The 12,793-nt window shown below is 32.9% G+C and overlaps 4 protein-coding genes across 5 annotated transcripts in view; 3 read left to right on the top strand and 1 right to left on the bottom strand.

Annotated features, from left to right (window-relative positions):
* The window catches only part of LOC120631099 (mitochondrial carrier protein Rim2), a 35,493-nt gene extending 31,445 nt beyond the window's left edge, over positions 1–4,048 (bottom strand). Inside the window, exons 1-2 of one of the 2 annotated variants that reach the window (XM_039900535.1) lie at positions 3,594–4,048; positions 1,999–2,152 (exon numbers count right to left, since the gene is read on the bottom strand). In XM_039900535.1, coding sequence (XP_039756469.1) covers positions 1,999–2,152; positions 3,594–3,634 — 195 coding nt within the window. In that variant the 5' untranslated portion in view covers positions 3,635–4,048. The remainder of the gene's footprint in view (positions 1–1,998; positions 2,153–3,593) is intronic. The other variant, XM_039900533.1, reaches the window with a different exon arrangement.
* A 371-nt stretch (positions 4,049–4,419) lies between these two features.
* Positions 4,420–9,880, top strand: LOC120631166 (superoxide dismutase [Mn] 1, mitochondrial). The gene is made up of 5 exons (XM_039900623.1): positions 4,420–4,578; positions 5,799–5,977; positions 7,192–7,330; positions 8,017–8,171; positions 9,599–9,880. Exons 1-5 carry the CDS (start codon positions 4,547–4,549, stop codon positions 9,742–9,744), a joined length of 651 nt encoding a protein of 216 aa, XP_039756557.1. The 5' UTR covers positions 4,420–4,546; the 3' UTR covers positions 9,745–9,880.
* Positions 9,881–10,196: 316 nt separating this feature from the next.
* Positions 10,197–11,949, top strand: LOC120631240. The gene is made up of 3 exons (XM_039900722.1): positions 10,197–10,226; positions 10,396–11,760; positions 11,897–11,949. The coding sequence occupies exons 1-2, from the start codon at positions 10,197–10,199 to the stop codon at positions 11,749–11,751; spliced, it is 1,386 nt and encodes a 461-aa protein (XP_039756656.1). The 3' UTR covers positions 11,752–11,760; positions 11,897–11,949.
* A 343-nt stretch (positions 11,950–12,292) lies between these two features.
* The window catches only part of LOC120630886 (kinesin-like protein unc-104), a 130,992-nt gene continuing 130,491 nt past the window's right edge, over positions 12,293–12,793 (top strand). The window contains exon 1 of the mRNA XM_039900205.1: positions 12,293–12,397. The gene's annotated coding sequence lies outside the window, so the exon portion shown is untranslated. The remainder of the gene's footprint in view (positions 12,398–12,793) is intronic.

Raw genomic sequence — 12,793 nt, 5'->3', positions numbered from 1 at the left:
TCAATTGAAAATCGGGATTCATTTACGTATGACGAACAATTTGTAAAATCGGTTCAGCAGTTTCAGAATTTATGGATTACGAATGAACAAACAAATCTTTATTCTTTATAATAACAGTATAGAACTTTATTTATTACTTTATTGCTCCTCAATGATCGTTCGAGAATAATCTTAACTGTCCACATTTTGATTAGCTAATACACTATTGTTCAGGAAATTATGAAAATAAACTGCTTTGATAATACACCAATAAGGTATGTAATGAGCTTATTATGACAGCACTGTGTAGTTGCATGCTACTCTAACAGTTTCCTGCAATCACATAATTAAGAACCGCTTATCTCTGTTTTATGATTGCAGCATGATACTGTTGCAAACAGGACTAAAGTAAACTTATTACAGGTATTCTCTGCACCATTTTGTTGTAGATATCTACTTTGAATACAGATGCAAAAATTGTTTATTTCAAGCATATATATTCAAGCAATATTCAAGCATATTATATATAGCAGCTCTACTATTCTTTTAAAACATCAATTTCATTAAACATTTTTCAATAACCAACATCCTATTTTGGGTACATAGTAAGATAACTATTAATATATTTTTTTAAATTAAGAATATTTGGTGGTTCTTCATTAAAAAAAGTAAGCACATTTTTTGTGGCTAGTTTTTTTAATAATACACTTGCTTAAAAAGTCATGGTTGGTTGTATCATTTTTTTTTTTAAACTGTCCATAGCAGCGTTCATAATTTTCATGCACTATGATAAGCAAAAGTGGACTGTAAGTAAAAATCTTTTAAAATTTTAAGAAAAAATTGTGGTTATTGACTGTAGTAGAAAAACTACAGACAATCACTCATTTTTTAAGGGTTTATGGTGGTTTACCTAGTCCACCAGTGATCCTAGAGCGGGCAGTTACCTTGGCCTAAGACTTAGCTTGGCCATTCAAAGAGCAATGCTGCCAGCATCATAGGCACTATACCTCCCTACAGTGGTTTTGAAGATGTTTTAGATGTTATTTGTTTTTATTTTCATACATAGGTTATTCTGTTTTATGAATAAAATTATGTAACTCAGATTGGTAAATAAAAACTGAAATAATTAAAAAAAATTGTGTTCATTGTAGTTAATAATATCACAAGAGATTCTGAAATTCCTTTGTGAAGAAAAAAATAATTTTCATTTTATTGTCATTTCAAGTTGTTAACTATATTTTGATTTTATAGATCAAAAACCAGGCAGTGTAAAGGACTAGACTGATAGAACTGAAAACTCAAAACAATGGAATAACAAAAATGGAATCAGTCATTGATGCGAAATCTAAAGATTTTACCCATCCATAAAGCCAAACACATATGATACAGTAGAGTATATACAATGTTCTAGTGTACATATACACTAGCTGATCCGTGCAACTTTGTTGCACCAAATCAGTTATTACCGGAAAACACAAATAAAATGACATTTTCTATAAAATGAATCCTAGTTAGATCGATTTATCGCCCCCGAAACCCCCTGTATACTAAATTTCATGAAAATCGAAAAATAAAAGGTATAAGATATATATCTACACAGGCTGCTATACTACATGGTACTAGTCTGGTGCAATAAGTCACATGCATATCGAGGGCATCCGTAAGTTTTTCCCCTAATAAAAATCCCTTAACATGGCTAAAGAGTTTTCACTTCAAAAAATGAAGTTTTTAATTTTCTCAAATAACATTAAGAATATTTGCATTTAGCATTGGCAACTATAATAAACGACTTTCTATAAATTAGTTATACCCACACCATTACTGGAAAGCTCCATTATTTATAACTTAAGACAAGAATTAATTTTAAATGTCAGTAATCATGCACCACACTGGCAAAAGATATTTAAATTATTACAGTAATCTATCAAATCCAGGGACTTATCTCAAGAATACAGTAGTTATAATTTTAGTTTAAGCTTATTTAAAAAAAAAAAGTAAGGATAGCTTAGTTATATTCACCTGATGTTTTGGAATCTTAGAGCAAACTCGCTTTGAGGTGGCAGCACCAGATGGAGGGGGTGGTGGTGGAATGCCCACACCCTTTGAGGATTGGAGTCTTGTCTTAACTACTTCTAGAGGACAGGTAACCACTGCACCTGCAGTACCAGCAATCCTAAAAAAAAATTCCTTGTGATTTATTGACATAGCTCAAAGCCACAAATCCACTTCTATTATTCTACACATATCTCAATATACCCCAATCCAATGTGTTGTAGTGAGATGATAAATACCTTAAAACCTTCCTAAAGAAACAAGTTATCAATATCAAATCAAAACAGAAATTTGATTTGATATTGATAACCTTTGACTCAGAAAGTAGGGTTGCTGCCCCCTGAGCCAACCGGCTGTCAATTGAAGGTATTTATTCCACTGAAGAAATTAAAAATACAAATTGTTAGAGATATATATTTTAGAGGTTCAATTAAGAAGTGGGGTTTGTCTGACGCTGGCTTTAGTATTTTGCTTGGTTATTATTGAAGTGAGGACAGGTTTTATTTAGTGCACCACTCCTGACCGCTGTTTGTAAAAGATATATATAGGTGTAGTGGCCCTATCAGTGACTAAATGAGTAAGAGCTTTTAAATTATTTTGAGAAGTACTACAGCTTTAAATATTTTATAGTATACAAGAACTAGCTGGTGGTTGGTCAAAAACCAGAGATTAGTTTTATTGGAACTGCATGCGTATTGGCACCATAAAATGTATATATATGTATAGTATGCTTAATAACTATTATGTATAGTATACAGCTCACCTGTCAGATTAGATTGCTAGATATAACTATAGAATATATAAGAATAAAATTGTATAAGAATAAGGCCTTGTGACGTAATACCAACCCAAAAAACTAAAAAAAAAATACAAATTATAAAACCTCTTGTAATTTTTTGACATTACATTTTTTGATCAATGTTTTTTCTTATGCACCATGATGAGACCACCTTAATATAATTCTATACTGACATTTTTTCCCCTTTTAATGAAACTGAATAACTGTTATGATCATTAAAAATACAAAGTACAGTAAGAAACTACTATAATTCTGTAATCATATTCATAATTTGCATATTTGTATACTAATCCTACCAAATGCAGTACTAGAATCACCAGCATCATTTCAAAGAAATATGTGGCAATGTCACATGTAACTTATTGCCAGTATTTTTGATAATACTGTGGCGATTGATGTATTTCAAATTCAATGCTCCAAAAGTACTGTTTACATTATGTCAGCTAAAGTTTCTTTAGATATCGATGCAGTTTAAATAAATCGCTACTCCGATCTTTCGAAACACAATTTTTTATGCAATTAGAAAATAGAAAATGTATAAATAACCCTAAAACGTTTATAACCTACAGTAAGGCTACGAGCAAAGGCAATATTATTTCAATTAGATGGCGTACTATACTAAATAGTGGCGTAAACATCACCAGCGATCAACATGTGCGTATTAGTTCGTATCAGCCCGATAAATTATGCTAAGACCTTTTTGCGTATCAACAATTTTCAAAGTTATAAGTTTTTAATTAAAAGTAAATAAACATTAACTCACCCGCCGGCTAGTAAATGTATCGCTGTATCCTTTTGAGACATTTTAGCGGCACCGGTTAAATTACATGACTGTAATTACGTCTAAAAATAAACAAATGCACTACCACCACATATAGCAACGTCTACACAGTATTTATTTACCAAGTACACATTTAATTCTGGCACGTAAAAGTTACATCATAGTTAAAAAGAAATTTATTGGAATTTAATGAGTTACAGTTAAAATTGTACCAATGATAAGAATTTTTAGAAACACTACTTCGCATCAGATCTACACAACACCAAACCGAAACCATACAATATCAACAACAGGCACAGACACAACTTTCGGCACAACGACTACATGTCAAGTTAGGTACTAAACACAAACAGGGGTTCACGTGCACTATCACACGTTTGCATTGTAGGGCTATATCAGCGATTTCACGGAATACTAGGTTTTATGCCATCAACTAAAAGGCCTAAAATAAAACGATAGAAAAACGATATCAAAACACAAGACCACAGACCTAGTACAAATAGGTTTGTGCGCAAAAAAGAATAAATGGTTTCGTCATAGACTACATAATCTATTTTACCACAGATCTTTAGCCCCCGATAGTTTACATTTCGTTCTCAATTGCCACTTGAATTGAATTGAAAATACAAACTGAGCACAATGACAAAATGTAATCATCAGTTACTAACATTATAATTTGAATCATGGATCAATGCGGGCACACAGGTACCATTGCGTAAACGTAAAGGTACCCTGACTCCAGGCCAATAGTGATATTAAAAAAAAAAAATAGTTTGACAGTTATTGTCAATTTGTGCAATTGCAAAACGCCAATTTGACTTTGACATATTCGATTTTTTGCAAAGCAGATTTATTGCATAATTGTTTTTCTATTTCTCTAAATAATAAATTACGTATATATTTTCGCCGGTTGTTGGCAGCTACGCTCGGTAACAATGCTCGGCACACGTGGGATTGTCACGTTCATGTAATTATCAGTATATAATTTTTTATAGGTACCATAAGTATATTCATCAACTTTATCCTGAATATGTGTTCGATCTATATTTTAACTATACAATACGTCATATATTTCCTCTAAGAAAAGATATATATACTAAGTACCCGACGTTTAAAAGAACTCAATATTGTACCAAAGTTACCTAACTGGTTTCTTTTAAATATTCATAATTGACGAAAATTATTGTACAAACAGAGTGGAACAAAATTATGGAATGAACATTGATAGATGAAAGGTGAACTCTACGGGTGCACATTTATCTATCTCTTAAAACCGTAATACAGTTGCATATTAGTTGCTGTGTCCTGTTGTTTCACCTACATTAACTTTGGGTTTTGTATAATGTTATGTAATCCTAAATCTTTATCTTTAAGTTCATATAGTGTATTTTTTTAAGTACTATTGCAGTCCTCTCTCTGTTATACAAGATAATTAGTACGATAAGAATTTTTTTTAACATTAGGAGGCATACTCCTTGCTTCTTGATGCTAAGTCTGTCATTGTCATGCTTGCCATTAGGCATTATTGTTGTGTATATAGCACTAATGAGATCTAGGTAGGGGCAATCTCCCCAGAAAATCAATTAATTATTGCATTGAAAGTACTCAACTTATATATGTAGAGCAGAAAAAAAAGATGCCAGAAATTACTTCAAGGGGCATGTAATCTCCACTCAATTAAATGTCAAGACTTTCTAGAAACATTTTTGTTTATAGTCACTTTATTAATATTGCTTGAAATATTTTTCATTGTTGTAAGAATATAATATACTTTTTTGCTATTTAGAAGAAATCTTTTTTTTTTGACACTAAAAGGTTGGGCACAGTCCTGTCTTAGAGGAAGTTTCCTGTTAGGGCCATTATAATTACTTAACTATGAATAGTTTAGGTGTGTGCTGCAATTTGAACTTGGTCTCCCAAAAGTGAAGTCGGAAGTCCTAACCACTGGGCTATCACCACTTGGCCATTCTAGTGATGATCATTTTAGCTTATTAATACCACACTGCTGAGAATAGGTGGCAGCTTGTAATATATTAAATTTTTGAAATAGTAAAAACTCTAAACTTCTTGAGATACATGTCCAACACAAACTGTAATTTTTTTGCTTTGAAACAAATCAATTTATGTTTCAAGTTATTTGAACATCTTGTAACCCATTTATGTACCAAAAGTTTTGTATGTTTTCAGGAGAACTGTAGGTGCATCTCGCCAGGCTCACACCCTACCAGAACTGCCATATGATTACAATGCACTTGAGCCGGTGATCAGCAGGGAAATAATGAGCTTGCACCACAGCAAACATCATGCCACCTATGTTAACAATTTAAATGCAGCTGAGGAGAAACTGGCACAAGCCCAGTCTAAAGGTTGTATATTAAAGTATATTTACCTTTGTCCACATTTTATCATTGTGGCATCATTATTTCAAAAAGAACATAATTCAAAAGTATAGGGCAAAGAGCAGAATATATAGATATTAACGAGAATATCTTGTTTTATATACCATATATACATGATGATGAAAAATTTTAGGGAATCTTAGTTTTATTACATATTATAGTTCATTTGTCAAATAAATAGGTTGTCTTATTTTAATTTTGTTTTTATATCTAACAGCAGTGGACACAAATGCAATTCTCTCCTTATTGAGTGCTATAAAGTTCAATGGCGGTGGTCATGTCAATCACGCTATATTCTGGTTGAATCTGTCTCCATGCAACTCCGAGCCATCCTGTGAACTGAGTCTAGCCATTGATCAGTAATGTGTTAAAAATTGTGTTGTAAATTATACAAACTGTAGTTTGAGTAATAATATGGTATATCCATTTAAAAGCGGGTTTTAAATAGATATACCTAATACCATAGTTATAGTCAAAGGGATATACCACAATTTAGTTAAAATTTATGTACAATAGCACCAGTATCTTATGGAAATTAGTAGCAGAATTTGACTTGCACAGTTTTGTCAATAACTTTTCAATACTAGTAATAAATATAAAAAAAAGTATATTTAATGGCTGGACTGGACTGGTTTGGTAGCCTAATGAGCAGATTGTATTTAAAATATGTTGGTTACGAGACTCCGTTTTTTTTGACTACTTTTGTTATACTTTAAAGTTTTAGTAAAGTGACACTTTCTATGTTATAACATTCAGTCTTAAAAGCAATAGTTATATGTTGTTTCGTAAAATGCTCATTTGTAGTTGCAATCTATTTGCAAGTTTAATATTTTATTGATATAAATAAATTATAAAGCCCTATTGATATATGCATTGAAAAAAAATACAACCACTTTGAGAACCTTGTCCTTTTTTTGTAAGTCGGTAAAAGGTGTAAATGCAAGAAACTTTCCAAAACACTGTTTTCGTTGAGTCCGTTGCTGGGCTGGAATGCTGCTTTTTGATTATCTTGATGTACATATGAATATTTCCCAGAATTACAATTATAGTGTTTCAGTTCTCCAAAAGTTATAATTCCATGAAATCTCTTTCGATTTTTTTTCATTACATCTAATATCTTACTATGGCAGTGACATAAGGTCAAGTATAATAATGTTTTTACTGTCTCCAACAATCTTCAGGTGACATCTCAACAATTATCAGCTTGGCACCAGCCCTCAAATTCAATGGGGGTGGACATATCAACCACACAATCTTCTGGCAGAATCTGTCTTCTAGCGGTGGTAAACCATCTGATGCGATTAACCAAGCTATTCAGAAGTAATTATTCAAAATGATAACCTGTGCCCTTTTTTTCTTTTTTTGTTAACATTGATACTAACCACTAATCATATTTCTGCATTTTCTTTTTTTTTTATTATTTTCCTATTAACATCCTTTGATATTTGCTAGAAAATATTAATTTTATCTGATCTTCTCAATTGTGTTTGTATTTTTGCTCCATTTTTATATAAGTTTTAATTTTATTTTATGCCTTTTCGTATAGTATAGTAATTGAGCACTTATTTTGTCTTTTTTAATTTTTAAACATTTAATAACCGTACGTATCCTCAAGTATTTTATAGAGAATATTTATAATAGTATTTGATATTGTGCAAGTAGGGTACAGTTATTAATTTTTTAACTAGATTCCCCCCTCGCTTATGATTGGTGGTAAGCCTATGACCATATACAATTTCTGTTTTGCAGTGGGCCTAAAACATATTTTTGGTATAAAAAGTATCCAATTATCATTTGAATCAGTTCAGCTATTGATTACAAAACTATTAAATTGTAAAATTAGTATTCTATTAATTAGAACATGTCTGCACATTGCTTTATTCATTACAATAGCAAAATGGAAAGGGGTTCGTTTATTAACGCTTTTACTAAAATTATAATCATTTGAACTTTTTCACTTGATTACAATAAAACGGGAATTTAAATCAATTTTCAATTCATTGCAGAGATTTTGGATCAATGGAGAACATGAAGAACCAACTGGCATTAGCATCAGTGGGCGTACAGGGTTCAGGATGGGGCTGGCTCGGATACAACAAGCTGATGAAGAAGTTGCAAATTGCCACTTGCCAGAACCAAGATCCTTTGGAAGCTACGACAGGTTCGCACATTTGGATTTATTATTCGTATGTGCCAAATTAAACATTCCGGAATGAACTGGCTATCACGATAAATCTACGTCCAAACCCGTATACGATACTAGACGTGCACACTTGCTCGCGCATTTAAGTTTACTCTCGCATTTAAGTTTACTCTCGCGTAAGCACATAAAACTACAAAAGCAAAAAATGATTGAGATTAAATTACTTTTGCATAAATGTCTTTACTTAAAATATCACTTGCTTCGACGGTTAAGAACAACATTGGGGAAACCTGCATGCCTGAGAGTAATATTCTCAGTGTGTGGAGTCCACCAAAACGCACCAGCGTGGTGGAGTTACCCCCTTAGCCGACCTCAACCCCTCTCATTATGGGAGAAGACCTTTGCTCTGTAGTGGGCCGGAAATGGGTTGATGTGATGATGATATCTGTATGGTCACATACAATATCAACTAATATGATTCGGAAAATGTAATGGTAGTTTCCATCAACTACATTATAATCTCACTATAGCATAGGTAGGTAGACCGTTAATAGCTTTTAATTGGAAAAAGTATGATATGATAATAATGATTCAAATGAAAATTAAAAAAGCCCAGAAAAAATTATTTTATAGAAAATATCTGCTCCAACAAACCCATCTGGCAGGGTAGCCAAAATTAGAACTAATGACACTATATTGAGATGCCAATCAGGACAATTCTAGAAATTGAGAAATTGAGAAATTGAGTCAGATATTTTAGGGGTATATATATACTTAGTGAGGGGACGCCTACCATTGCTAGATGGGTGATCAGATCACTTACAATATCCCCTATAGAGAGGTTTGCCAGGTCTTCTACACTTATACTATCCTAACCTTGTAGTTCCCATCTTACCAGCTCATGGGGCTCAGCTATGAAATGAAAACTGGTTTCCACCTCACCACACTCTGGACAGGATGGATCTTCTGCAATTCTAATTATCGTTAGGGGTCTATTTAACAGGCAGGGACCTGTGGTTATGCCTGCTACCAGTACTATAATGGTTCCATGTTATGAAAATTAAGCTTAATTTTCTATACTCCGCGAAAAGCAGGAAAATCTGTATGGTTTAATTTATACATCCTTCAATCTTTATACTCCACACCAAATAGATCTTCGGCAATGTACTTTTCGCTCTATGCATGTTTCGCTCCGAAACTCTCAGGAGATGTTGACTTTACAATGAATAATTGTTAAGATGTTGACTTATGAATATACTTGGTATAGTAATAAGTAGTTCAACCTAAAGTTGCAATAAGGTGGATTGCGCAGGTACAACGCCTCGCTGTGATCTGTTCGTTCATTTCGCAGGAACACTAGTGTGCAGATTAAGAATGTTCTGGATCGTCATATGAAAACATTAATACCACCAGTAAAATAATGCTCCCTTTCGATTTGTTTTCAGGTATCGTACCTCTGTTTGGAATCGACGTTTGGGAACACGCTTACTACCTTCAGTACAAGAATGTCCGGGCTGATTATGTCAAAGCAATCTTCGAAATCGCCAACTGGAAGGACATTTCAGCGAGATACGAAAAAGCCATTAAGTAGATCTGTACCAAAAAAAAAACACTGCATTTGTTATTTTTTTTGCAAAGCAAAATGTTTGAATGATGTAACGGTTAGAATGTTATTTGCAAATTGTGATGCCTTAATAAGATAATTAATCATAATAGAGGTAATGTCCCCAAAATGTGTTTTATTGCCATTAAATTTAGTAACTAGATCGACAATATAGTCATAATTGCAAACTGTTGTGCCAATGGAAGCACCGCAATGGAAACATCATAAACTATTACTAATTCCATGTTCTAGTGGTTTGCATTTTTGGTATACTTTTTGCAATTCACGAAGGCGAGTGAGCTTTGCTCGTGGTTGAACGTGTATATGTACATTGCTGTAGTGTGCGTGTCTGACGGAGCGATCAGTTGCGACCGAGCCGTCGCAACGGTCACTTGTGCTTGTTGTTTCCACGACGCTCATTGCCACGAAGTACTGTCAGCATGTCAAAACGCAAAGTTGTTCATAGCGAGGTAAGGCATTTTTTATTTTTAATCGTTTTTTGATGAATTTTGAAATAGTTAATTTATATTTTGCCAGAAAGAATAGACAGTAGATATCATTTTGTAGGAAAAGGTTTTTGGACATGCAACAATTTTCTAAGTGTTTTGGATATTTAATAGTATGTTTTATTATTTATAGGGACGAGCAATTATCGCTAAAGTATTTCACTTTCTTCAAGAAGAATATAATTTTATGAAAGTGAATAACAGTGACAAAAGTGATTTAAGTCCTTTGGCTAATTCACTTAAACGTACTGCGGAAGCAACTGGCATCTCTGGGCGCACTTTAACTAGAATATTGAAAGAAGAAAAGGAGTTGCCGTCATCTTCCTCCAAGTTCACTTCACCCATGAAAAAACGACGTAAAAGAGACAGCAAATTCACGTTGGACAATATGAACAGAGAAATTATTCGAACTACAGTACAAAATTTTCACATGGAACACAAACAAATACCAACTTTAGCGAAACTTCAGTCAGTTTTGAGAGAAAAAATTTGTTTTGACGGATGTTTGAACACTTTACGCTCTTTGCTCATAGAAATGGGTTACAAATGGAAAAAAATTGATAACAACCGCAAATCATTACAAGAAAGACACGAAATACAACTATGGCGTTTTAATTTTTTGAAAAAAATTAATCAATATCGTTCAGAAGGCCGTCATATTGTATATACAGATGAAACATATGTACTTACTTCTCATGTACGACAAAACACCTGGTGTCTAAATAACAAAGATCCAAGAAAAAAAGACACTTCTTTTTCAAAGAAGTTGAGTACGGGCAGCCGTTTCATTATAGTGCATGCAGGCAACAGTAGTGGTTTTATTAAAGATGCTTCTTTAGTATACAAAGCAGCATCCACAGCTGGAGATTATCACTCCAACATGAATTTCGACAATTATGTCAAGTGGCTTCATGAAAAGCTTCTGCCAAATATTCCAGAAAAGTCAGTTGTTGTGATGGATAACGCATCTTATCACAACACCCGAAGCAGTAAAATACCTACATCAAATTCTTGTAAGAGTGATATGAAAAAGTGGCTGACAGAAAACAATATTCCGTTTGATGAAAAGTCGCGAAATATAGAACTGTATGATTTAATAAAAAAAAATAGAGAGCGTTTTATAACGTATAAAATTGACGAGATAATAAAAAGCAAGGGTTGCGAAATATTGCGATTGCCTCCCTATCATCCCGAACTAAACGCGATTGAAAATATCTGGGGTATTTTAAAAAATCGCATTGCCTCTAAAAACATAGCACAAAACATGACTGAAGTACAAAATTTAATTTTTGAGGGCTTGAACAGCATTGACAGCAACACTTGGCTTAATACCTGCAATCATGTAGAAAAAATTGAAAAAGAATACATGAAGTACTTTGATTCTGACTTTGAGTTTGTTATTAATGTAGGTGAATCAAGTGACAGCGGTACAGATGAGTTTGAAAGTAGCAGTGATAGTTTAAACGAAGATGATTTATTATCGACCTAAATTAACCTAGTAATTTTGGGATTTTATTATTTTTATTATTTGCATTAAAAATATTGTATAGTAAATTATGAGTTTTTTTCTTTTCATTTTTTTTATGCTAACCATACCCGCTTTCGATCTCACGCACACTGTTACACCTTTACAGATACGTGTTTACCACAAGTAAATCCCGCTCGCCTTCGTGAATTGCAAGAACTATAACTGAACTTGAACTGAACCCAGGATGGGTTCAATTTCTCGTTGTTAAGTTAGGTTAGTCAACTTGAATTTTGTCAACCCTTGAACTTGGGATGGATCTTTAAAAAGTTTAGGGACCCCTTGCTTATGGAACCATAAATTAACTAAAATATATAAACGCTCACACCCAGGTAAACTAACATTGATTAAAAAATCGTTGGTGATCAAAGTGTAGGACGTTCCGTTTCACGGTGAAAGCAGTTGCCGTGAAACGGAACGTAATACGTATAAACGTCAAAAAGAAGAATGTCATGTTGATTGATTATTATCCTCATAATGTCATAGTTTTTTGTGATAGTGTTACAACTGCTGCTGAAAATAAATAAATATTTTGGATTATTCTGATTGTATTGACGATTGAACATTTAAAAAGTGTTTTCCGAGATCAGTTCCAGCCTCTTATGATCTGGTAAGTGGACATTTTAGTTTGTATCTCTTATATAGTTACTACTGAACTACATCTTGTTACCCTTATTGATTTTTCAGGAAAGTAGTACTAAAGATACTAAACCAGACTAGGTAATATCGTTTATTTCAATTACTAAAAGCACTAGCGTGACTTAAAGAAGCATATAGATGTTAATTATGGGTCATTCATAGTATTTCATGTAAAATTTTATCTGTAAAGTTTTTTATTTATTTAATAAATTAGGTGAAACCCTTCGTGCTTGAAGGCTGTTGTTCAATTATTATTAGGAAACTAGAGTCTGAATTACAATCTAAACTAACTATTGCTACAAAATTTTTAAACAAAGAACGTTAATGTGAAACAAAAAATCAATATAATACATCGGCTCTGTTTTAC

Source organism: Pararge aegeria, chromosome 17 (genome assembly GCF_905163445.1).
Source record: "Pararge aegeria chromosome 17, ilParAegt1.1, whole genome shotgun sequence".
In the NCBI taxonomy this organism is placed as follows: domain Eukaryota; kingdom Metazoa; phylum Arthropoda; class Insecta; order Lepidoptera; family Nymphalidae; genus Pararge; species Pararge aegeria.
This window is presented reverse-complemented; position numbering and strand designations above follow the sequence as displayed.

Excerpts from the sequence above, each read along its gene's own strand:
- LOC120631166 (XM_039900623.1), top strand. The coding sequence starts at position 4,547 with ATGCTCGGCACACGTGGGATTGTCACGTTCAT. Across the intron at positions 4,579-5,798 it reads CGTGGGATTGTCACGTTCAT|GAGAACTGTAGGTGCATCTC; the intron begins GTAATTATCAGT and ends GTATGTTTTCAG. Across the intron at positions 5,978-7,191 it reads GGCACAAGCCCAGTCTAAAG|GTGACATCTCAACAATTATC; the intron begins GTTGTATATTAA and ends AACAATCTTCAG.
- LOC120631240 (XM_039900722.1), top strand. The coding sequence starts at position 10,197 with ATGTCAAAACGCAAAGTTGTTCATAGCGAG. Across the intron at positions 10,227-10,395 it reads GCAAAGTTGTTCATAGCGAG|GGACGAGCAATTATCGCTAA; the intron begins GTAAGGCATTTT and ends TATTATTTATAG.